The sequence below is a fragment of the Thermobia domestica genome, chromosome 14, assembly GCF_964235325.1.
Source record: "Thermobia domestica chromosome 14, izTheDome1.hap1.1, whole genome shotgun sequence".
NCBI lineage: Eukaryota > Metazoa > Arthropoda > Insecta > Zygentoma > Lepismatidae > Thermobia > Thermobia domestica.
Genome location: NC_137467.1, coordinates 76607576 through 76634050, shown reverse-complemented (window position 1 = coordinate 76634050; position 26475 = coordinate 76607576). Strand labels below are relative to the sequence as shown.

General features: G+C 31.3%; 1 protein-coding gene across 1 annotated transcript in view; it reads right to left on the bottom strand.

Moving 5' to 3' along the window:
- LOC145670167 (O-acyltransferase like protein-like) overlaps positions 1-26475 on the bottom strand; it is an 82480-nt gene that overhangs the window by 19577 nt on the left and 36428 nt on the right. The window contains exons 3-8 of the mRNA XM_081738540.1: positions 25661-25869; positions 20408-20496; positions 13814-14010; positions 12333-12490; positions 9299-9467; positions 33-226 (exon numbers count right to left, since the gene is read on the bottom strand). Of these exons, the coding sequence (XP_081594666.1) occupies positions 33-226; positions 9299-9467; positions 12333-12490; positions 13814-14010; positions 20408-20496; positions 25661-25869 (1016 nt within the window). The remainder of the gene's footprint in view (positions 1-32; positions 227-9298; positions 9468-12332; positions 12491-13813; positions 14011-20407; positions 20497-25660; positions 25870-26475) is intronic.

The following is a 26475-nucleotide window of genomic DNA, read 5'->3' as shown; positions in this document are numbered from 1 at the left end:
GTGTAAAATAATATTAAATAAGTAAATCTTACTGTGTTCCAAAGTGATAAGAAGCAGGGTATCTTTTAACGTATGTTGTGATAAAAGGAGATAGTATGGATCCTGCCGTAAGCGTTGAAAGGATTATGATTCCAACTCTGCGCCATTTCCACATTGGATAAATAATAAATGGAGCCAAAAGACAAAGCTGCATATCAGCTGCTAGGTACCATGATTGTAGCATACACTATTGTTTGGAAAAGCAACAAAGACATAATTAGAGTATAGTTAACCATAATTAAAAGTTTTTAAAAGCTTATTCAGGAAATATAGGCTTAGAATATCCATAAACAAGGACAGAATGCTGTATCTGTGATAATTAATATTGCTCATTAAAAGGTAGAGTTGTTTTCAACTTCTTTCTTCTTTGCTTTAATCTCTACTAGTAAGAAACTCAGCGTTCCTGGAATCTGTACTTTGAAACATACAATACTTAGCTGATTTCGAAGAAGTGAAGTTATTTGTTCATATTCTCAAACTTTTAATATATTTCACTTTAACGGAAAGTAGCGTATCTGCAGGGCTTCAAGGATAATGAATTCTTTCGCATCAGTTTGTTTATGAAGAGCTATAGCTGGTTGGACGGGTTTTAGTTGTGTGACCTGTGGTCAGAGTACCGGTTCTGACCACCGTAATCATTTTTAGCTTTCAAGATCGTAGTTCACTCCAACCATCTCATGACTCTGAATCCACACCGAAAAACTCTGCTCTTCCACCGGATATCTAGCAAGGTATTACGTGCGCTATAGGCGTCTCCCCTAACCGTTTGGTTACATGAAGTACTAAGGAACCGTATATTTAAATTATTAAGTGAAACAAAAGACTACGTGGAAAAATAAATCAAAACACAGACATATAAAAAAATATACACTTAAGCAGTTTCATGTTTTCTAGTTCAATCAATTTCTTACTTTTCTTTTTCATCTATTTGACTTATACAGGGTGTTTTAAAACAACATCGACGACGTTTGGGAGATGATTCCTGACACCAAAATAAGACGAAAAGTATAGATCAACCTGGCTGCACAAATTCTTCCTTTCGGAGTTATAGGCTGCTAAAAACATGAAAAAATGAACTTTAAAGGTCCATAGCTCCAAAACTATGGGACCTACTGTAGTCGGGCCAAGACTTTACTTAGGAACTAACATGTACTCTATCCAAAAATACATGTTTCAGAATCCTAAGATACTCACGCAACAATTTTTGTACAGGCAGTTTGGTTACAGGCATATAATCTGAAGTACTCACCAACTACCTGTATAAAAATCGTTGCGGAAGTACTGCAGGATTCTGAAGCATGTATTTTTGGATATAGCACATATTAGTTCCTTAGTAAAGTCTTGACCCGGCTACGGTAGGCCCCATAGTTTTGGAGCTATGGACCTTTAAAGTTCATTTTTTCATGTTTTCGGCAGCCTATAATTCCGAGAGAAAGCATTTGTGCATCCATGTTGGTCTATACTTTTTGTCTTATCTTGGTGTCAGGAATCTCCTCCCAAACGTTGTCGGTGTTGTTTTGAAACATATCTTCCTTGTATTATGATCTATGATCCATATCTGTTTATGACATAACTTCCGAAGGTACCAACAACATTATAGGCGAAATATAAAAATGCAAATGTGGGAATGTGGAAAAATGAATTTTTTTAAAAAAAATAACGTCACTTCTCCGTAATCTAGTGCATGGAAATATGTTAACCAAGATGTCTTTATTATTTTATCAAATTGGTTCTTAATATCACATGCAGAGATGGGCACAAAAGACATACCTGAGACAAAATCTTGTACTTACAGTTTCCTTTGAAACCAAGTAGAAGTTCCACCCAATCATTTCGACAACATTAAGAGACCATCATTATCAAGAGAAAAGTATAAAGGAAATTAAGTTCAATAATTAATCTAAGATAACACAAAGAATCTGTAAGAAAGTGCACATGTATAATATAATGAATTCCGATACAGTACTAAAAAAATAATTAAATTATCATTTCGTTGGGTTGGAAAGAAGGAATTTGTTATATTGTATATATTTTTTGAAAATCTTTTTACTGATTCTTCATATTATCCTAGTTTGTTTATATTAATATAATTTCTGTGTTCTGTATCTTCTTAATAATGACGGCAGTGTAGTATCGTCGAAATGAGGCGGCAAAATTTCTTTTCCCTGATCTCCAATGTAACTGCAAGTCCAATATTTTATCTTAGTTGTCATTTTATGATATTAAAAAATTAGGTAAATTAATACATCAATAAATAGGAGGAAAGGTACTCTATATTGTTTCATTGATGACGATTTCTCTTTATATCAGTATATTGAATTTTACACCATGTAAAAAATCAGTGAGCTTTCTTGTTCTATAGCCATCACTATGCTAACCAATTTGATCCCTTTAGTAAAATGTTAAAAGTGGCTATGAAAGTAAAAAAGAGATTGCAGTAAAGATGGTATAAGATCTATAACCAGATAGACTATAGACAAAGCTAAAAGAAGGTTAGCGTTACGAATAACATTTTCAACAGCTAAAGCACATCTATTAAGTTAATCATGAAGTAGTGTTTTGCTCTTGGAAGCATTAAACAGGCTCGCTCCTCTTTTTCTCACATTTTGAGGAAAGTAGACTATTCCATATCTAGATAAATCTTTACTTTTCAAATATGTGGTTAAGTCTGTTAACGGTTCCGCCATTTTATTCAGAACTACATGATAACGGACAGTTTTGGTTGTTCCCTTTTCTTTTTTACCCTAAGCGGACCAAAACAATATGATTCAATTGAGCAATCTTAGATTGCTTATTTGGTTAGTTGTATATTTCATTTCAAAAACTCTCCTAAAGATTTTCATAATATAATGTGAATCTACATTTAATTTTCGGTTATAATATTCAATAAATGGGGCGAGTAAATTCTGTTTTACGATGTGAGAAACAGACTTTACTATTAGTTTTGGGGAAACTCATTTAAGGGAGGTCTAATTCTTTCCATGAAATGAAGTGGATCCACTATTTCAGGCTGCTATTTTCCATGAAATGGAAAAAAATGTCATTTGGGGATTCAGCAAACCAATTTAGCTAGTTCAGCTTCCTTCACTGAGCAATGCTAGGACTCCCAGGTATTAACACTTTCGATCCTAAGCTCAAGTAGGACTCCCAGGTATTAACACTTTCGATCCTAAGCTCAAATAGGATTACCTGGTATTGACACTTTCGACCCTAAGCTCGAGCAGGACTCCGGGCACCTTATTAATGCAAACGGATGAAGCCCGAGTCTAGCTTGGTGATATTGTAGCAATTCCACCCAACAATATGTAAAATGTGGTATTCATCTTAAAATAGAATATCTAAACACTTATTTGTAATGCTTTGCTCTACCACCTGATACACAAAGTTGAAATTTACTACATAAGCACTGAAGCGAAAGTGTTAACCTTATAAAATGGTCAACAGGACTCTGGCTTCACTTGGCTGGAATTTCGCTTCAAGAGTACGTTATAAATTTTGCACGTTTCATTCCATTTACTGTTAAGTTTTCCTATATCTATGATCAGCTTTGTTGTCTGTCTATATACAGTATATTTTTAAAATTTTGGCATAAACTTTCACCATGAATTTCTCTATATCCAAAAATAAAAGGGTACTTTTGCTGTTGAATTTACTTTACAAAAATTTTAAAATGGTTATAAATAATTCAATAGAGTAAAACCTGGCTAACAAAAAAGAGATACTATCCTAATATACTGAAAATAAACAAATTATGTATCATACTCTAAATAATATAAAATAAGTAAGTTAATTAAGAGGTTTAGTTAAAGAAAATAGTAAGACCTAAACCAACAGGAAAACCAATAATTTGAAAGTTAAATTTTGTCAATATTTTCTTGTTTATACCGTGAAAGGAAATTAGTGCTATTAGTTGTCAAATAATTCTATATTCTAATATTCAAAGTATGTTTGTTTTCGAATATTTGAACTAACCAACCAATCGAATAAACGAATTATTATTTGATTATCGTATGTTTAAATTATAACGAATAATATTAACAGCAGTGGCATATAACAGTCTTATTATTGTAAAAGATAGTTAAAGATTGGGGATCATTCGGTGGGATCATTGCTCAAAGTATATATAATTATAAAAGTACATTAAGACTGGTTAAGTCAACGTGTTGATGATGATGATTATGAATATTTTTTTTCTATAAACGTTTATTATGAACTTTAAAACATATATTCGATATAATAAATACCTTTCAAAGTACAGAAAAGTTGTTTTCCAGCATGTAAATTATAATGTGGGGGGAAAATTACCACGTGAAATGTTTGAAGGAAACAAGAAAATATTGAAGATATTGCATGCATTAGTGAACAGACTGTAAAACATAGAAGTATATATATATATATATTAGATATATTATGTACCTGATCATAATCGTGTAGTGGTGTACCAGTTTTATGTGAAGCTTTTTCTTGGAATCAGAAACTTTGGTAATTATCAGTACTTACCCCTTATCAATAATCAAGCACAATGGACTTAAAATTATCTGCAACAACTCAGGTTAGTAGAGTTGAATTAGACAAATGAAGAAGCACACAGAAAGGGGCCTCTCTTTACCTTTGAGATTTTGAAGTCCAAAGATGGAGGAGCTGGTACGCCACTTTCACGTAAAATCAATTTTCAATAGCTTAAAAAACTATAACAAGTGTCAACATAATTCAATCATTACTTTTTAAAAAATAAAACTCTGTTGTTATTCCGTTTAGTTTTCACATGTTTGTGCTTTAAAATACAACAATAACTTATATTTATTCTTTAGAAATTACAAAATAAAGAAAATACTACTACCATGGACAAAGTTTGAAAGAATAATAAATATGCTCTAAACGGTAACACATAATACTTTAAATTTCTACGATTAGAAGTAAGGAAAAAAATAAATTGTTAATTTGAAAATGTGGATTTTCAGTATGATGAGAAAATAAGAAAAAGTAGGAAATTTATTGTGATAATGTTTGAAAATATGGAAAAACTGACATAATATAGAACATAGAAAGAAATATGAGTAATATTGTTATGTTGATGTTTATTTAAGGTTAGATAGTAAAAAGAAAATAGTTGAAGATTTAAAAATGAAATGAAATCTATAATTTTTACGTCCCTATGTTATGCCGGTTAGGCTAAAGGAGATGGTGATGATGAGAAATGAACGAAATGGTGAAATGAAGAAAGTAGGAGGAAATGAGAAAATCCCGAGAAAACCCACGCACATCGTGTTTGTCCACCACAAAGCTCACTTGGCGCGAGCTAGGATCGAACTTGAAGATTTAAAAGAAAGATCAGATATGAAAACTATGAATTGAAAAAAGAATAAATTTCGTCAAAGGAAAACGAACTCATTATTATCACGTCTACCGAGAACTGTTAATGTATCACAAATACTAATTAATAGTTGATGAATTTCAGAAACGTTTATTGGGAAAAGTTATGATAAAGCATAAAATAAGTAAATGAAATATTAGACATATTTAGAAAAAAAGCGTTTGGAGTAAAGAAATAAAGATATGATATAAAAATAACGATCCATAGAAAAAGCAATGTCGCTGTACCAGATAATAAGCATTAGATAGAAAATAGGCAGCAGAAAAGCATTGAAAGTTTAGAATGGAAGAGAAACTTCTTCGATGAAGACGCAAATAACTCAACTATTAAGCCCTATTTTGATAAAGCTTAAATATTAAATGAAAGAAAATTTAACCAGAACAATTATTATATAAGTAAACTAACATTCTGAGAGGAAGACAAATATGTAACAGATCAAACACACAAAACAATTAAACATAAGTATTATAAATAAAACATGATTATGGTAATAAAGTTTTATAAGATGAAAACAACAAATCAAATCAATAAAGATGGATATGTAAGAAGATACCTATTAGAGAATAAAAATAAACACATAACTAAAAGAAATGGACAGAACTAAAAGAAAAAACATCAAAAATAAATTAGCCATCAAGAAAAATTAAAATAACAAATTATAAAGAATTATGAAAATATACAAGAAAATTAACAACAGAAAAATAATATAAAAGTGCCGATAACATAAAAAATGAAAGATAATAATAAAATTATAAAGAAAACACTGTAAAGGAAAGCAAAACAAATAAGAGGAAGAAAATAACATGGCAAGAAAAATGAAGGGTAACAAAAGGAAGATATGAGTCTCAAACAAACATAAAGGTAAAACAAAATAAAAGTAAAAAACAGAAAAGAAAAAAAGATACGAGTCCCTTTAGGGAAAAAGAAGATGTAAGTGGAAATAAAGAAAATATAAGAAAGAAAGTGAAGACATAAGGAACTATACAAAATAAGACATATTTTGGAAAGCATTGAAGAAGAAAAATTGATATTTAGAGAGACGGTGAAGAGAAAAGATAAAGATAACAAAGAAAATTCAAAATAAGAAGCCAAAAAGAATAATGTAAAATCCTCTGAAATAGACCAAATATAGAAAATAGGAAAGAAAAGAAGTAATATAAATAACAATACAAACCATAGAATGAAAAATAAAGAAATTAAGACAAAACATGTTATAGAGAAGAAAAATTCAACGAAAGAGAGACAAAGCAAAGAGATAAAACAAAATATGAAAATGAAAATATGAATAAGAAGAAAATATAAATGAAATATTGCATAAGATAGAAAAGAAAATTATAACAAATTTAGAAAGATAAGAAACAAGTGAAAGTTGACAAAGTATATAACGCAATAATTTAAAAAAGACATATACACAATATACTCAGGCGTAAAATAAATTATAAATTATCACAGAGCAAAAAAATTACGATAAAAGACACGTTAGGAAATATTGGCTAGAGAATGCACATAAACAGATGTTTAAAAAGATATAGAATAAAAAGTCAAGAAAACATAAAAGTTCAAATTTGTGAATAATGAGAATAATAATAATACTGCACAAACGAGAAAAATGTTTAAATGAAAAATATAAAATAGGACCTGAAAAATGTAGTAACATCGAAAAAATTATGAAGATATTGTAAGTTATAAAGAATAGTATACATAACTTAATATTTAAATTAGATATTGGCTAAATTAGGAAAGAAACTGGAATATCACAAATACAATAAGGTGTTGAAGAGAAGAAACGAGAGTATATAGTTTCAAAGCATAGAGCATTTTAAAGAATATAATATCATTGTATAGAAGTAAAAAAGTTATCAAGAATGTATATCCACGCGATAAGGTTAAGATAAAATATAAGACAACAAAGAATCATGAAAGAGAAGACGAAGATATCAAATAGAGATGGTCTTGTATAGCAAAGCAAAACAGAGATGTAAGACTTGGATAATATGCTTAGAAAAGAATAATACTTATTGATAGACAGAATAAGTATTCTTAGGTGCATTTTGCATTAGTAAAAGTAAACAGTTTATGATATATGTAAAAAAATGAATGAAACTCAAAATAATGATAAATATTTAAGAACTGACTGTGAGAAAATGATGAAAATGTACATTTATGAAGACAATTATGACATGAACTTTGGTGATAATAGTACTAAGATTCCGATTTCAAACAGTTAATACCATGCAATAATATAACTAATTATAACGGAAAGTGTTTGTAAAATTAGCGTAACGCAAAACTATAGATAAGCGATCTTGTAAAACTCAAATTTTTAAAGTTAAGCTTATAAAGTAATATCATAAGCATTAACTTTTATATACCATATAGATATAATTAATTCTAATAAGCAAAACCATAAGTACCATCCTATCATATTAATTTATCTTTTCTTGCTTGTCTCTAAGTATAGCTAAATTGAACTAATTTTTTAAGCTTAATAAAGTGTAAATGTAAATTTTAAAGAAATGTTATATCTTTATACGTTTCAAACATTATGCTCGTACGTATTTAGTCAGAAATTTAGCCTTGAACGTAAACATAGCTCAAAATAATACTTGTTCTTCACTATTTCAATTCAAATAATATTAAAATTGTAGTCCATGTTACAGTAATTTCTATCATAATATTTTGCCAATAACAAAAAAATCTTGAAATATTATTCTTAAATCGTAGGATTTCTAGATTATCTTTAAAACTAGATTTTGTTTTCTTCAAAGCACAATCAGACTTTTAATTCTTAAGATAGAACAACGACAGAATTAAGATATACTAATGAACGAAAAATGTTGACTGCACGAAGATATCAAATAAATATAGATTTTTCTTTCCTTTGCATTAATTATTCTTTATAATACTTCAGTTATAATTTTATGTAAGAATTACGGCCATTGTTCAACACGTAATTTTACACAATAAATTTATTATTTGAAGTGAACTAATATCTAAATGATTGCTGGGTTGCTAACTATTGCGCTTACTATATAAATAATGCATTTATTAGTTAATTTTACGATGGTATTTTGCGTGATTTAAAAAGTAATGATAAAAAGTAATGATAAAATGTTAAATGATGAATAAAGATTTGTTAGAAATGATAGATTAAGATGAATATTCATTGTTTAATATGTATATGAAAAATGTTTACTGGTTGTTGTAACATGAGTAATGATATTTTAATCAATGAGAAAGTTTACCAGTTTGTTTTAAGTAGAGTAACATTAAGAAAGAAGTACTAGTAAAAAGAAGTTAAAATTGACTAGCGATTATCAGAAATTAGATCATTAAGAGGCTCCATCACGGCGAAATTAAAATACAACTAATTTTACAGTAATTATGTGATTTCTTAAAATAGATAATAAATTATCGAAAAGTGGAACAAGAGCTTTATTAAGAGACAATATTATTTTACAAGAGATACTGTTATCACGACTCACTTGTCTGCTTTCAATTTCCAGCCATTTATAAAAAACGGCATTTATTTTTCGCGTTTTTAAATGGCTCTAAACGGAAAGCTACTGAATGTTTCGCGATAATGGTACCTCATGGAAAATAATATTATCTAGCGCGCTCTTGTTCCGCATTTCGATTATATTTTGTCTACTTGAAGATATCACATAATTACTGTAAAATTAGCGGTATTTTAATTTCACAGTGATTAGGCCTTTTAAACTACCTAATAGAAATTTTAGGTATAGCATGTATTTCCATATACATATTTAAGCTTCTCTTATTTTTTTATATTATTAATACTGCATCAAGAACACACTTGTGCTAAAATTAATTTTTTAAAAAATAAAAGAAATATAGGTATATTGTATTGTGAAAAAAACTTGCCATTCTTTCATAATTTATGTAATTGTTTATATAGAGAAGATTTAAGAACCAATTTTCTTCGCATCTTTCTGCATTCTGCAACACTGTTCTACTCCATGCTGGACCCGCACCCAAATATAAGAAGAACGTGGTATAAAAGAACATCATAAAGGCATATGCTGGAGTTAACCTGGAAAGAAAACAGTAGTTGAGATTTATTATAAAAAATAAAATATATAAAAACATTATATTGGCATTTAAGTAGCGAGTATAGAATAGCTAAGTAACTAAATAAATAAATAAATAAAATACAGAAATAAATCGGAAATGCAACTGCTTTTCAAATATTGAATATTTACTATTTGATATACAAGAGAAGTTGTTCATTGATCACAAAATGAATTTTTTATCCAAAATATCTAGTAAAAACCTACTCTTTCAACGCATAGTTTTTTTTTCTTCATAGGAATGCATCTGTAACTTCTAGTTACCTACTGTGTATAAGTATAATAAGATAGCCAGGATTCTATTCCATAAGAAATATTAGTAATGTAAGACGCTAGTAGTAGAAGTATTAAGTCTTAATACTAACTAAAACTGATGAAACTCAAAATTTTACAGTTGAGAATATCATAAAATTTAAAATTAAAATCCGACCAAAGCAAACATTTATTATTAACCCTTTAACCGTCATGAGGCATCAACGCTATGCCTAACTGTTTTTATAAATTTGTGCCGCGTGGCACTTATGGATGCCTCACACTTCTTTTGTTTTCGAAGATTATACACATGCAGTACGCAGAATCGGTCCAAATAAAATTAGAAAAATCAAAATTACGTTTTGGCCTCAGAGATTAGTTTTTGTTAATATATTGTAGCAGTTAAAGGGTTAGCAATCTGTGTTACAGTTTCTGTCTGATGAAGGTAATAATATATTGCTGAAACTGCAATACAGATTGTTAATAATAAATGTTTGCTTTGGTCACATTTTACTTTTATATTATACGTAGTTCCAAAGCTAAAATGAGCAGTAATAATAAAATTACATAAGCAGACTAATTAACCTAACATCATCAGTATATACCCAAATATATTTTACAATTCTAATGTTTTATAATAGTTTACGGCTTACAATAACATTTACACACTTGTTAATTTTGTGAAATGAGTCCCAGAATATTATATATTGAAACGTTCAAGACAGCACAGTGGTTGAAAAAATTGGTCAATAATTTTACTTACTTATTACTTGAATTAATAAATAAACCTATCTTACTGAGAAGTAAATGGTCTACAAGATAATTGAACGGGGTCTTGACTTGAGATTATTATTAGGATATTAATATTATTTGACTAGGAATAAATATCTATCTACTACTTGGGATTGATATTAGGAAAGAGATTGACTATCTGGAAAGAGCTCATTATTTTCTTTATTGATAATTAATTTACAGTAATTATATGCACACTAAAGCTTTGAAAGATACCTTATAGCATGTAACATAACTAATCAATCTGGATAGGAGAATCGAACACAAGATAGGTGATTTGAAGAGTGTGGCATCTGCTTGTTCCACTAAGTACGTAAAGCATACAATGACAGGATGACAGCAAACAATTAGCGTGCATTCTTTTGGTTTATTTTCGTTGGGAGTCCAATGTCCTTTTACTTACAGGACGTAATCGTGGCCATTAAAAATTAAACAAATGGTCCTGTGACCATTAGTAAAATACACTTACTGTATATTAGCTATATTTTAAAGGGACAAACTCTATGTAGATAAACTTTTGAAATACTGCAGTATCCATAAAGTAAGTGAATCTCAAATGAAAGTAAAGCAAACTTAATTTTACACATTTTTGGTGTATGCTTTACTTATATTATTTTGATAGTGTCGAATTTGTAAATTTTTGTATTGAATTACATTTATTTTTATGCTTTGGAATAAGCTATATTAATGTTTCTGACGTATTCTGTGTACTTGGTCTTCTGCAATCATTACATACGGAAAGAATAATAATAAACTAATCTAAATAACTGAATTACTGTTGTGTTAAAAGAACCAGCATACAAGTAATTGATATCATCACGAACTGTGCGGAGGACCAATTGTACAACGTTAAAACTTTATTGCTGATTACATGTATTTTAGTTACTACATGTTGGAGTATTAATGTATTGAAGTGACGTTGTTATCTTTCTGTATGTTTTGTATTTACAAAGAACAAACAACAAATGCTTCAAGACGTTCTACAGATTCGAAGTTGTGTCCTTTTTCCTTTCCGCTGGTTCTTATATGTAGTACAAAGTCACGCCTATACTACTCACTAACACAATGGTTTATGACCTGGAGGCTCAATGCCGCGCTCACGAAAATCCTCCATTGACTTCTATCTTTAACCAGCAGGATCCAGTTTCTACTTTGTATTCCTCTTTCTGCAAGATCTATCTTAATCTTGTCCTCCCATCTGCGTTTAGGTCTTCCTAATGGTCTTTTCCCGATTGGATTTCAAGTTAAAATTTTGATATCGTTGCTACTCGTACTTTCTTTCATTTTAGTTACATGGTGTCGAACTGAGAGTTATCATGTTAGGTATACGGTATTAATTATGCAGTTCCTCGTTACGAAGTTTCCGCCGTTCCCCACTCTTGTCCCTCTTGGGTCTGAATATTTGCCTCAGGATTTTATTTTCAAATACTTTCATTCTGCGTTCTTTTGTCAAAGTAAGCAACCATATCGTAGAACAGGGATAATTATTGTTTTATATTTTTTAAGTTTCAAATTCTTCGACAGATTCACGAAAACAACTGGGTTTGGACTGAATAATAATATGAATTCCCTGGTTTTATTCGACTTTTATTTGTTTCTGGATATGATTTTGATCTCTTAATATGGATTCCAGATATTTGAAAATGTCTACTCTGTCGAAAGTATTACTTGATATTTCAACATATCCATAATTTTTAATATTAGGGTCACAGTGAATTTCCATATATTTAGTAATTTTGACAAGTAAAAGTAAGTTTCATCGAAATTGTCAGACTATGACTCACCTGAGATATCTTTGGACACACATTGATATAAATCCATGCTTATTTTCATCAAACTCTTTCACAAAGTGGTACGACTTTAAAAGGCCACTGATTAAGAAAAATGAATCTACATTCAACATACTGTTCTGAAGTGGCATTTTTAAGAAGTGTTTCGCTGCCTGGAAAAGAATCGGAGATAAATAAGCATAAACATGATACAATGGTGAATTGATGAAAATTGTATCAATGAAGTGAATAGTTCCATATATATATATATATATATATATATATATATACTTAGTACACAGATCCTACTCAAACATATATACACTCCTTAGTACTTTAGTCCTATACAGTAAAAGTATTAATATTTATATTACACACTTCCAGACATCCTACGAAGGCTGTTTTACACAAAAAAATTAACCATAATAACAATAGTGTTAACATAAATTAGAGCGTTCAGAGCGCAAGAGAATCAAGTACGATACGCCTTAAGTACATGGAAAAGTGAACACTGATCTTTACATTATAAAAGTTGTTTACAATATCTGGACAAAAATCTTTTGACTTCTGAAAGGAGGTTCCCAATATATACAGTATATATTAAAGATGATGTTCAAAATGGTCAAAAGTAGGCTTGATTTTCTTTTGCACTGAACGCGCCAATTGAAGTGTGTCAGCCATTATCTGTATTTAAAGCTTCTACTGTTCGGATAGTTGCCTAATGGAAATAAGAAATATATTGACGAAACCTCTGTCACGATGGCTGAGCACCGGATTCGTACCCATGACGTAGCAAGAACGCCACTATTCTACATTATCCTATATTTTGTACTAGTTGTAGAAGAAACAAACTATACATATACTACACAAAATTTATACAAAATCAGTGTTTTAAATATCTATCTTCAGAATGCAGAAGATTGATGGACATTTTAAGATATAAATTTCTGGATTCAATCCCATACGTCCCTATGAAGGAATCGCTAATTATTTAACGTATTCGTCTATGATTGGCATATGTCCGTGTAAAGAGATCACAATTACATAAAGGTACATGTTCCATTCTGCATGTCTCTCGTCAGGGATAGCCAGGGTCGAAGTCAAGGGTTCGCTTCTTGATATTAATTAACGGCAAGTGGACGATCAGCACAAAAGGTGCTGGTGAAAGGAAAAATAACAAGGAGAAATAGCTAGGCGAACCAAATTGAAATTCGCTAATTAGCAACATGTACGGCAGCAATGGAATATTGTTAGTCTACCTTCATTTAAGAAATTGTGACAACGAAAGAAAAATAATTGCATTGAAGAATATGAGAGGCTTCTAGTAAGCCTCTACAATAACTACAGAATGAGTAAACCCTTATTGTAAAATTAAAATTAATAATATTATTTAACCAAAGACGTCTCTCACGTTATATAACTGAATCTAAATTAAAGCAAAACAATGTAACTTAGTTTCTAAAATTACAAAAAAGTAAAAATAAACTAATACTTACTTCTGCCAAGTATGTTTTGTTGACCCATGGTTCTTGAGAAAGTGAAAGAACTTTGTGAGTCATAATAACCCATAAGGTACTGAGTACGCGGATCCCATCAATACAATCTAATGATCCAGAGCCCCCAGAAGGTGAAGACCCCAGTCGTTTCCAATTAACAGGAATGGAAAAGGCCAAAATTGCTTGTGTTATTTTGCCTACGAAATGAATAAGAAAAGATGGGAAAGTGGAATCAATAGACTTACAATGAAAAATAGATTAAAGTAATTGAAATCGATTCATAATAACTAATACAGTAAACATATTTAAATTACCTTATTTTACTAATAATTTCTGTTAAATTTACTCATTATTCTTAAAGTGTATTAATATTATTTAAAAATTATTTCTTGATATTTCTGATGCTGTTTGGTACATTCGATATAACTGCCGATATATGTATCACTACCTTAAATAAAGAACTTGATGATATGAACATTTCAATATACTGATATATTTCTTTTACAATTGTCAGTGATGAATTATAGTAATCAAAGTTCTCGAAGTAAGTAAACTTAAAAGAATGAAATTTCTACTCTTCTCGATGGGAAATTCGTGAAAAAAGTTTCGTACACAAAAGGCTGATCCAATTACCGTATTTGGTTATGTAAAAAGGCACTCTTTTCCTTTGACAATAAGTCCCAAAATGGAATGTGTCGTATACACCAATACAGAGATTTTCATTATTTCAGTTTTAACAAAATATTTCCAATTTCTAATGTTCGATCTCTTTCTTATTTCCTTATAGTGTGCAACAGCATTTCAGCTACGTACACTTCAGTGACTCTGTAAATTTAGTTTGGATATAATTGCTTATCTACCGTTTCACACCGTTCACCGTTGCATTTCATTGGACGTACATGTGCTGTAGATATTACCAGATAAGAGTCCGATTATACAAGGATAAATCAAAAAGTAAGGTGAAATTGCCTGTCAAACCCATAGTATTGTGTGTAGCTAATTAATTCTTTTCCATGTTACAGGTAATCTGGTAATAGAAGTGTGACGGCTTGTACAACATTCTATGTCCACCCGTCTGGTGCTGAGAGCAACTCAAAGATGGCGCAACGACTGGAACATTACACCAAGGAGGAAGTGCGCGGTGTCATTCGTTTTTTCTGGGCCAAGGGAACAAAACCATGTGATATTCATCGAGAATTGGTGCAGGTCTACGGAGATAGTGTTATGTTGCTGAAACAAGTGTACGTGTGGTGTAACGCATTTGCAAGTGGTAGGAGTACTGTCACAGATGATGGCAAAAGTGGCAGACCATCAAGGTCCACCACCGACACAAATGTGGCTGTCGTCGATGCCATGATTCGTGAAGACAGAAGAGTGCGGTTGCAGGACATTGCCAATGAATTGAATATCTCTTATGGTTCCGTAAGCGGTATCGTCCATGACCAACTGGACTTCACAAAAGTGTGTGCGCGCTGGGTACCCAAGCTTCTGAGTAACGAACACAAAAACCAGCGAATGGGCATTTCCCTGAGCCACCTCACACGTTATACCGACGAAGGAAATTCATTCCTTCATCACATCATAACGGGCGATGAAACTCCGATACTTCTATGGACACCTGAATCCAAACGTCAGAGCATGAGATGGAAACATCCATCGTCACCACAGGCCAAGAAATGCAAGACAATAGCATCTGCCCAGAAAACAATGGCTACTGTCTTTTGAGACCGTCTCGGTGTTATTCATGTTGAATTTCTGAAAAAGGGTACGACCATTAATGCAGACACCTACTGCCAAACCCTGGACAGGCTGAAAGCAGCCATACGGCAGAAACGGTGGGGGACACTCCGAGAAGGCGTGTTGTTACTGCATGATAACACACGTTCACATACAGCCGAACGGACCCGTACACACCTCCGCGGGTTCAAGTGGGAAATTCTCGATCAACCTCCGTATAGCCCTGATTTAGCACCGTCGGATTACCATTTGTTCGGCCCCCTGAAGCAACATCTCCGTGGGCAGCGTTTCCAGACACTGACAGAGGCACAACAGGCTACACGTGCCTGGTTAGGAAATCTGGAACCACATTTCTTTGAACAGGGCATGGATGATTTGGTGCCACGTTGGAATAAATGTTTAGACAATTACGGTTCCTTCTTCGAATAATAGTGTGATACCATACTTCAAACATAGTAAAGCTTCATCGACGTATCTCTGTACGCTTTTCTGTAAATCAGCAATTCACCTTACTTTTTGATTCATCCTTGTACATTTAATTAAATATTGTAAACTCCACATATATTTCTCGATAATTTGTACTCTTAAAAAAATCTTCATAATGTACTATGAAAATATTTTTTTCAAAATTGAATACAGATAATACAATGCATCTTATATATTAGGCATATGCAGCACCTAATACATTGGTAAAAATTGTAACTGTCGAAACGAATTTGTAGTATGTCATTTATATACATATGGCAATTCTCTAACTGACGCTGATGTGGATCAGGAAGTGCCTTGCGTGAGTTGTGATGCTGATAATTTTTAATGAACAAGAAATAATTAGGGTGGGGCAAAAATAATAAATAATCAAAAACTAGCACCTTTAGTTTATTATGCTTACATGCTGTCTATCAGGAATAATTACATATTTCATTCGCTCCATAATATTTGACAACCTGCGGAAACACTGTCCGGGTGTTATATTTCCAATTACTGATAATAACTGAGGACTAAACTTTTAGTATTGATGTTTAATCTGATTAATATTTTAGACAAATTACTTATAGAATTTGATGAGGGATTGAGACGAACTGTAATAAAGAAAATGTGCATTTAATAATAATTGGGTATTAAGAAAACTTAAATGTTATTATCTGTTTGTAACATAATGAATATAAGAAATATGTTTAAGCACGAGACATTGCTCTTAGAAACTACTCAAAAAGGGACTTAGATTATTATTTATTAATGATTTATATATATATATATATATTTAAATGTGAGTTACGTTAAGATTACTGTTATTATAGACAAATACTGACAAGTAAACCTTACGTTTGGGTGAATCGAGTTGCTGACTGAGACACATATGAGAAAGTAGTACTAAATGTGGTCAGTATTTCAGTGAAGTTTTAGGTGCGAAGCTCCAGGGGTTTAGGAGATACAGCTACCAGAACATCACATAGAAGTACAGAATAGTCTTCATACAGTTGGAGGTAAAAGCTCTGTAAGACCTCTTGTAACGACAAAAGGTGAATAACAAATATATGGGTACATATTAGGACTAGGAAGAAGTCATATAGTAAGGGTATACCTGACGGCGGCCATCTTGAAATCCTCCATTTTGAATTAAGATTAAGTTTTTAAAATAGGAATAGGGTCATGTGATACATGATTTAAGGCGCAAATTTAATCAGAAGAACAATGGTGACGTTAATTTTTATTTACGCGCAATTGGTAAAAAGTTACAGGGAAATTAAATATTGTTGCTGCATATGTATTAGTCCTTTACCCCACCTTGTAAATTTTGTGTTAATGATAATAATCATTAACCAGCATTTGTTATCGCATAAACAAGTTGCTAATTTAAGGAAAAATGACCAAAGTGGAATTGAGTCATAATTGAACTTGGGTCTTTCTTCCAGAAAAGTCCTCAATTAGTACAATCAATATGTAGTTCAGAAAAGAGTGCATGACTTGAACAAATGCTCTGCTCACAGTGAGCACACCTGACAAAGGCAATCGAGTTACACTTGACACATTTGTCGTTAACAATTCCGTCAAAGCAGTAGTCGTAAGGAGCGATCCATTTAATTTTGTGCTGGTTAATGATAAAGCAAAAATGGTTATACCGTTGGAGTTATGGTAAAATTTGCTATTAATAAGGTGTCACTGTTATGCGTTTTGTTTAAAACTTTTGTCTGATTCAAAATGGCGGATTTGAACATGGCCGCCATCAAGGCAACTCTTACCATAGACCTAATATTTATCCATCTGCTTTTTATTTAATTATTATCATTAACACAAAATTTACAAGGTGGGGTAAAGGACTAATACATATGCTGCAACAATATTTAATTTCCTTGTAACTTTTTACCAATTGCGCGTAAATCAAAATTAACGTCACCATTGTTCTTCTGATTAAATTTGCGCCTTAAATCATGTATCACATGACCCTATTCCTATTTTAAAAACTTAACGTTAATTCAAAATGGCGGATTTCAAGATGGCCGCCGCCATGTATACCCTTACTATATGACTTCCTCCTAGTCCTAATATGTACCCATATATTTGTTATTCATCTTTTGTCGTTACAAGGGGTCTTACAGAGCTTTTACCTCCAACTGTATGAAGACTATTCTGTACTCCCATGTGATGTTCTGGTAGCTGTATCTCCTAAACCCCTGGAGCTTCGCACCTAAAACTTCACTGAAATACTGACCACATTTAGTACTACTTTCTCATATGTGTCTCAGTCAGCAACTCGATTCACCCAAACGTAAGGTTTACTTGTGAGTGTTTTAAAAAGTTTTTGGAGTTGAAGAATGATTGAGTGATGATATTTTAAATTAAGGGTTTTTGTATGTATGACATATTTTCTTCTTCTTCTTCTTCTTCTTTTTGAGAGAGAGAGAGAGAGAGAGAGAGAGTTTTGCGTTTTTCGTAGAACAAAATAAGCCTTGAGCTTGCTTCAATAATTTGGATGAAATTTTGGAAACAACCCCTATTTAATTTAGAATAATGGTGCTTTTGTATTTAAACTATTTACATAGACTTAAAATATTTACATAAATCTACGAAATATTGATAAAATATAATAAGTTTGGTGTTATACTTTTAGTATGCTACGTACAATAAATGAGCTGTATAATTTTCTTTCTCTGGTAACATGTTGCTTAAAAGATGGAATATGAAAATCAAAAGAATTAGCAGTTCTCTAGAAGGCTGTAGTACCAACCTAATTAAGGAAAGTTGAGCAATTGGGAATAGATTTATGAGTTACAACATAGATGAAAACCAACCTTAATCATGCCGTTGAATGTGTTTGCTTGTTGAACGTTTGGGCTCCTTTTCAGGATCGAAGCTATATAAGACAGAACCTACAGTTGAAGGTGGTATCCAAACCACTATAATGCTCAAATTTTAGTGCTTTCCTAACAGAAATCAAACCGAGGACATGTACCAAATGTTTACGCGCTAGTCACTAGACCAGTGGGAAAAGTATTAAATAGACGGGTTAGTTACACTGATGAAAATCACATTTTCTTTGTTTCTCCAGAAATTAACGCAGAAGTTACTAAAATAAATTCGGGAATAAAACTGCTGTTTCCATTATCATTAAAACTTTCTCCGCTATTTGTTGGCAGCTGAATGAAGACCTGACTTACGTTTACTGTTAACATATTGATATCTAGATCGGATCACTGTGTCTAGGTCTTTCTTTTTGAGGAAATGATTTACACCATTGTAATTTTAACCCGTCCAAATGTTTTGTCTCGGTCTGATATGTTTTGACGATGGAAACAGTAATTGGTTCAGAAGAGTCAGAAATTAAAAAAACATAATTGGAAATTCTTAAGTGCAAACACACTGCACGCGTATGAGACACATAGCATTACTTGATATTATATGTAATAATAATAATAATAATAATAATAATAATAATAATAATAATAATAATAATAATAATAATAATAATAATAATAATAATAATAATGCGAAGAAGAAGAAGAAAGAAGAAGAAAAGTAAACGCTCATTTAACGGACTAAGTCAGGCGAAAAGGTGTCCGTAAAAATCGGAAATCCGTTAAATCGCGAATTGTGTTATGAAAAATATTAATTTAAAATAGGATATTACATTTGAAATTGTGCTGTATAATGTAAATGTAATATTTTTAATGTACACTCATGTCCAAAATGATTGTCGCATATCTATAAATGACTTTTTGTAAGAATATAATTTGATAATGATTTTGCAGAGTACTTTTAATACTGATACTATGTGTATAATCTGAAAATGTATATTTGTGGTAAATTTCATAGAAAAAGAATTATAAATACGAAAATTAAAATGAGTAAAACAAAATGTTGCTAAATGAACAAGAACGTTTTACTTTCGTTTTATTGTTCTTATTTACTGCTCTTTTGACATGAAATTTGCCACATCCATGTCTTTGCCGATTATACACATACTAACATTATAAGAAATACCGGGCGAATTCGTTATCAAATTATATTTCTACAACAACATATTTATAGACATGCGACAATAATTTTGGACATGAGTGTACATACCATATTAGTAATAAAAAAGCTTCTTTTAACTGCCTATTAGAAAGGTGAACGAAGCCTCAAGCTTTATTTATCTTCCTGTTGAATATTGTTTCTTAATAATCAAATATTTAAACTGACACGTTACAATCGAATCCGTTGGCATGTCTTTTAAAAACCTGTTCGAAGTGTTTTCTTCAACAGTATTTCCCAACTATATTTGCTACATTGATCAAATTTTGTTCGTGAAATCTAAAGTCCGTTAAATCTATAATTTGCTGTTAATTAATTATGTGTACTAGAATTATTTATACATACCTTGCTTCTGATTAGATTTGGATTTCGATAAAGCCATGTCATATGATGTACTTGCGGTAATAAGAACAAGCATAAAAACGAAGAAACCTCTGAAAAAATAGAGCACATTTAGATTGAGGAATTTAAACGTTGGACACACAGTTGAAAGAATATGAGATAATATTACAAATAAATACACATTACTGCATTTCTACTTTATGTATACAGTATGCTATTATAAAACTTCAACTAAAGGCATTCAATATTGCGAGCGGTGATTATATTCAATGAGAAAAAGCGGAAAGGCTATTAATGGCGTGGAATCATGTTTAATTGAAAAAGCAAAAAAAGAAACGGAACGAAAAATTAAAGAATCATATTATATTCACAAAGAAAGGCCTTCACTTAACCTAGATAGAGAAGAAATAAATATTATTTGAAGTAATCTTTTCACTACATACTTTCACTATTCGGAAAGCAAGAACAGAAGACAGTGAACAGCAGTGTACAATGTCAGTGAGTTTCTATTCCCGTGTGTTTTAATGTTTGACAGAAGATTTGTTTTTTACATATCCTAACCTTTTAACCATTTTTTAACCATCCTTCATGTGTTTTTTTTTATCCTTTTTGAAGTCTACCAGGCTGATGAAGGAAGTTGCATCTTCCGAAAGCGCTACCTGTTACATGTAGAAGAAAATTCTGCTACATATTTTTTTCGGTGAGTAATACCCTTTCCACTTTTTCACATTAAAGGCATTCAGTTTGTTTTAAACTTTTATCCCATAAATGTACTACAAACTAAACTGTGAAAGTGTTCACTTGAATTGCGAAGAAAATGGATCAGATACTCTTATTAATCTATTGGAGTCAAATTTAAATGCTCTGGTGTATGCATAGAAATTAGATTTCAAACCCTAGGGGAGTCTCCACTGCATTAACATCTTCAAAAATTCATGAAAAGTAAACTTTATGTATTATTAGGTATTTTTGACTAATCATTTGCATGCATAGTTCTGAGACTATAAACTTACACTTGATATAGATTTAATATTAATCTTTTCTGAGGTAAATCAGAAAACAGTCTGGTAAATGTAGAATAACACTCAACTGTTTTTATCCATAAGCATTAGTCTCTTCCGAAATCTTAGAGAACAATGGTTCTATTATACTCTATCCCAAAACACATTACAACATATTTAGGCAGAAAATCCCTGACCCACACGTCTCCTCTACAGAGAAAATAAATTCAGGAGACATCTTTGCCTATGAAAACGTATTGCTTTCGTTTATATTGACTAGCTACACTTTGCAAGTTCTGGTGGTCATGTGGCCGTATTCACTTGTAGCCATTCATAGAAAATACAGTTAAATCAAATTGCGTTACTACTGCTATCATACTAATATCAGATAGGCTTCAAAAAGTAGTCAGCAACTGCTCTTGACTGAGAGGAGTCACATATGTGAGAATTAATTTTTTTATAGCTTCAAACTAAGGGAAGAACATTTATCTAATGTATTAATTCCTATACACAAGAATAAGAACATTAGATAAGTTTTGTAAATTAATCCTTGTGTACAAGAATTAGAACATTAGATAAGTTTTGAATATTGGTTCTTCTATTCAAGAACTAGAACATTAGGTAAGTTTTGAATATTGGTTCTTGTATAGAAGAATTAGAATATTAGGTAAGTTTTAATATTGTTCTTGTATACAAGAATTAGAACATTAGGTAAGTTTCGTACATTAATTCTTGTATACAAGAATTAAAACATTAGGTAAGTTTTGTAAATTAATTCTTGTATACAAGAATTAAAACATTAAGTAAGTTTTGAATACTGGTGCTCGTATAGAAGAATTAGAACATTAGGTAAGTTTTATAAATTAATTATTGCATACAAGAATGAGAACATCAGGTTAGTTTTGAATATTAATTCTTATATACAAGAACTAGAACATTAGGTAAGTTTTGAATATTGGTTGTTATATACAAGAATTATAAACTTAGGTAAGTTTATACATTAATTCTTGTATACAAGAATTAGAACATTAGGTAAGTTTTCTTCCCCTTAGTTTGAAGCGATAAGAGTTTAAATTTTACCGATGTAACTTTTTCAAAAGCCGACACTACGTAAAGTAAAAGATTTTTGAAATAAGTTATAAATAATAATTTTGCAATTTTAATTAGATTTAGTCTCTCAACTTTGTAGAAATGATATTTCGTAAAAGAATTCAAGTTAAAATTAATGTTTTAGCATATGTACTATTATCGCAAAACACAAGTGGTGAAAAACAACTGCTATTAAAGCAGTTACTTATTTGATACATTATCTGACAATTAGGAAATCAAGTTTAAGGGCAATACATACTTTAGAAAAAACGAGAGAGAGAGGAAAAGTGAGGAATGTCAGAAACAACGCCATATGACTTTCAAAGTCATGTGATAATGTTGCCAGGTCTTAAACTGTAGATAGTTTAGTGAAGCATTTTTATGTTCATCCACTAAATTCTTTTCTTTGAATCTGGTATCACTATAATTTGTCTCAGGATACTAATAATATCCAGAACCTGACTTTTTTAGTTGTCACTCTTTCCTTTCATATATCTTTTCTTCCTACTTCCGCTTCTCCCTATCTGATGAAGTATTTGCGAAAGTGCTTACAACACGTACTGTATTTGCATATTTTATTTAATTGCGGTTTATAGATAGCAATTTATTTAATATTTGCATGTTTTATTTAATTGCAGTTTATAGATAGTAATTTATTGAACTTTTTGAAAGCTATCTATCTTATACATATATATTTTGGTAATACAAGCTCTCTTTTGCCTATTGTACAGCCGCTAACAAAATAAAGTATCCATCTCATGTATGTTCTTTAATAATTATTATAAATGAACATACCAATTTGAGTATAGCTTTGCTAGCTTGAAGAGAATTACGTTTTCCCTACATCAAACACAAATTAACCTGAAGAGATGTATTTATTTAAAATATTAATACAAAACTATATTATTTTGCCTATTGATCCGCAAACTCAAATGTGACACTCGAATAAATAATCTCTGTGAGTTCTCGAATAAATAAAACGCGAAATAATATATGAAGTAAAATGAAAAATATAGATATTAATGAAAGAAGAAACAACCGATTTTTAAACACACTATATCTTCTATAGATGTGAATTCAATAACATACAAAGAGTTTAAAAGCGACCGACTGGACCGTGAACCGAACCCGGGACCTCCGGCATACCGTGCCGATGTGCTTTACAAGTAAGTTCTGCGCCATTTTGTCGAATCGTACATTTTTATGGAAAAAATAAAGCAAAGATTTTCTTTGTGTATACTTGTTTAAGTATTACAGTTTTCAGCGTTTTCTGAAATATCTCCTCGAATGGTCAAAATGTATTTTGAAGTATTGATTCAGATTTTTTTTTAAAAATAACTTTATTAAATTGGATCATCATTTTTGGTCATCTGGGTGAGTTCTATGGCCTCTATCATTGGTATTGACTATATAGTTCCCAGATTATTCGTTTTTACCGAGAACAGCCTGTTTTTAAGACTCTTTTTCTTCTTCCACTTAATGAGTGCTAAAATGCTTAAAGACGCCTGTTATTCTTACTGCAGCATGAAGTTTCTTTTTCTTCACCTCCAAGAAACGAAGAAAATATAAATAAATGTTACAATCTTTGTTTATGTACATTACCTCTCTGTTTTCCCTGCTCCCTGGCATTATTAAATATACGACTTTACTGCTTGATTTAAATAGTAATTTCTTCGTATCAACGATAGCCTATAGGCATTACATTTACATTAGTATATAAGTTTTAGTATTAGTAGAATTAAATATCGTTGCCTTGTATATGAACAAAATGTCTGTCGTATTTGTGTTGGAATATTAAAATTATAACTACGTCTGAATTATACCTGCAAGTAGAATTGAGTTAAATGATAAATATTCAACGGACAGACGAGAGAAGTATGCTAACACTGCAAAATTGATATAAATATGTTTATATAACTTGAAACACGTAACATGTACAGATTCCTATGGTAGTATTGAGTCTAACTAGGAATGACTCCAAAGTTGAACCTTGAATCTGGGGATAACCTATATATTTCCTGAAAGGGTTTGTCGACATGTTCCAAAACAGGTTTCAATTCCTTGATCGGAAGTGACCGCACCCTTTCAGGGTTGGGAATATATAGAACAACTTGACCTATATATCAAAGTACTCCGCATGACTAGTAGATTAAGAATATAATATGCACTACCCAATTTTATCCTATATGAAGGTAATGAACCCCAAAAAATTATTATTTCACTATAAATATCCTATATTAGCGAACCTCATTATCACGCCGTAGAGTGATCGTCAGACAGTGTGAGTTACGTGACTTTCACACATAGCCAGGAACTAAAACCAAGCTCCGGCAGACAATATCCAACCGGAGCCTTCTTCACCCTCATTACCCGGGCCTCGTCGTGGATAGAGGGTTTAAAACCCTGAAGGGTGACCAATCGGGTTTATATAGCTACAAAAAAAGAGCGGTTCAGATTGAATAAGTGAGCTTAAATTACCACCACGACTAGTTTTCCCAAATTAATAACTCAAAATGTATTGAACGTTTTTGTACCGTGTGACCCATCAAACAACTTGTCTAGGTGAGAGTTGACGAATATATAATGAACGTGCTGGTCTGACAACGCTTATAGGTGAAATCGTGGAAAATATAGAAATTGAAATACGTAAACCGAATGTGTCACATCTACCCATAACAATGAGTCACATTAGTTGTGATACCAAATGACTTACTGTTGACTGGGTATTATGGATGTGCTTTTCTCAACTTTATAGATCCACAAATATATAATATTTATAGTGAAATAATCATGCTTTTTGGTTTATTCATTAATATAGGATATAAATGAATAGTGCATATTATATTCTAAATCTACCAGTCAAGCAGATCACTTTGATATAGGTTATAGGTCAAGTTGTTCTATATATTTCCAACCTTCAAGGGTTGGGGTCACTTCCGAGTAAGGAAGTGAAACTTGTTATGGAACTTACTCGACAAACCCTTTCAGGAAATATATAGGTTATTCCCAGATTCAAGGTTTAACTTTGGGGTCATCCCTGCTAAGACAAATTTCCTAAGAAAGTTAGTGGTAGCAAAAAATCTGTCAAAAATCACTAGTTCAAAATTTTCCTCGTTTTTAATTTAGAAGATGAAAAGCGTAAACTGTTCATCTCATAACTACTTACAACATAATATAATCCCTCTCTGTGAACTTCCTGGTAGCGCTGGTGAAACAATGATCTGTTCTCACTTCTACATCAGCTTCAATGCCCAACGGAGCCAAAGCCTCAGCAACTGCTTCGTCTAAAGCTACTTTTAAATCTCCAGGTGTACATGACGACGGAATGCAAAAAGCCCACTCAAACATCGTAAAGATGGGAAGTAAGCCTGGGTTCTATTTTCAGAAAGACAAAAAGAAAGGAAAAAGATTATATTCAATCTTATTTTAACAAGAAAGAGCATTAATTCCGTTTTTTAAGTGAAATTTATGAAGGAAAGTTTCAAATTTCTGCACTTGTCTTCCAACAGGATACTAAATACCGGCTGTCAAACACTAAATTTCTTAATTACTATTATTAAGTATTCTGCTTTATGGCAGGTCTTGGGACTAATGATTATTATTATTATTATTATTATTATTATTATTATTATTATTATTATTATTATTATTATTATTATTATTATTATTATTTAATATTAGGTTCCATGTTTCTCGATCTTCAACTTCCTCTTTTAATTCCCAATATTTTCTTCTATTTTTCAAATCATCGGGCAGTTGTGTTCTTCTTCCTATTTCTCGCTTTCCTTCCATCTTTCAACGAAGGAAGAGAATAAATTTCTTAATGCAAGTAGATTATTTAAATAAAAATAAAATCTAAGAAGAGCACACACAGATTAGTAATAATAATACGTATTTGCTATGGCCAGATTATATTTTTATTTAAGTTATACATTGTTTCAAAGCTAGAATGGGCAATATTCAGAAGGAATCTTTTTTTAT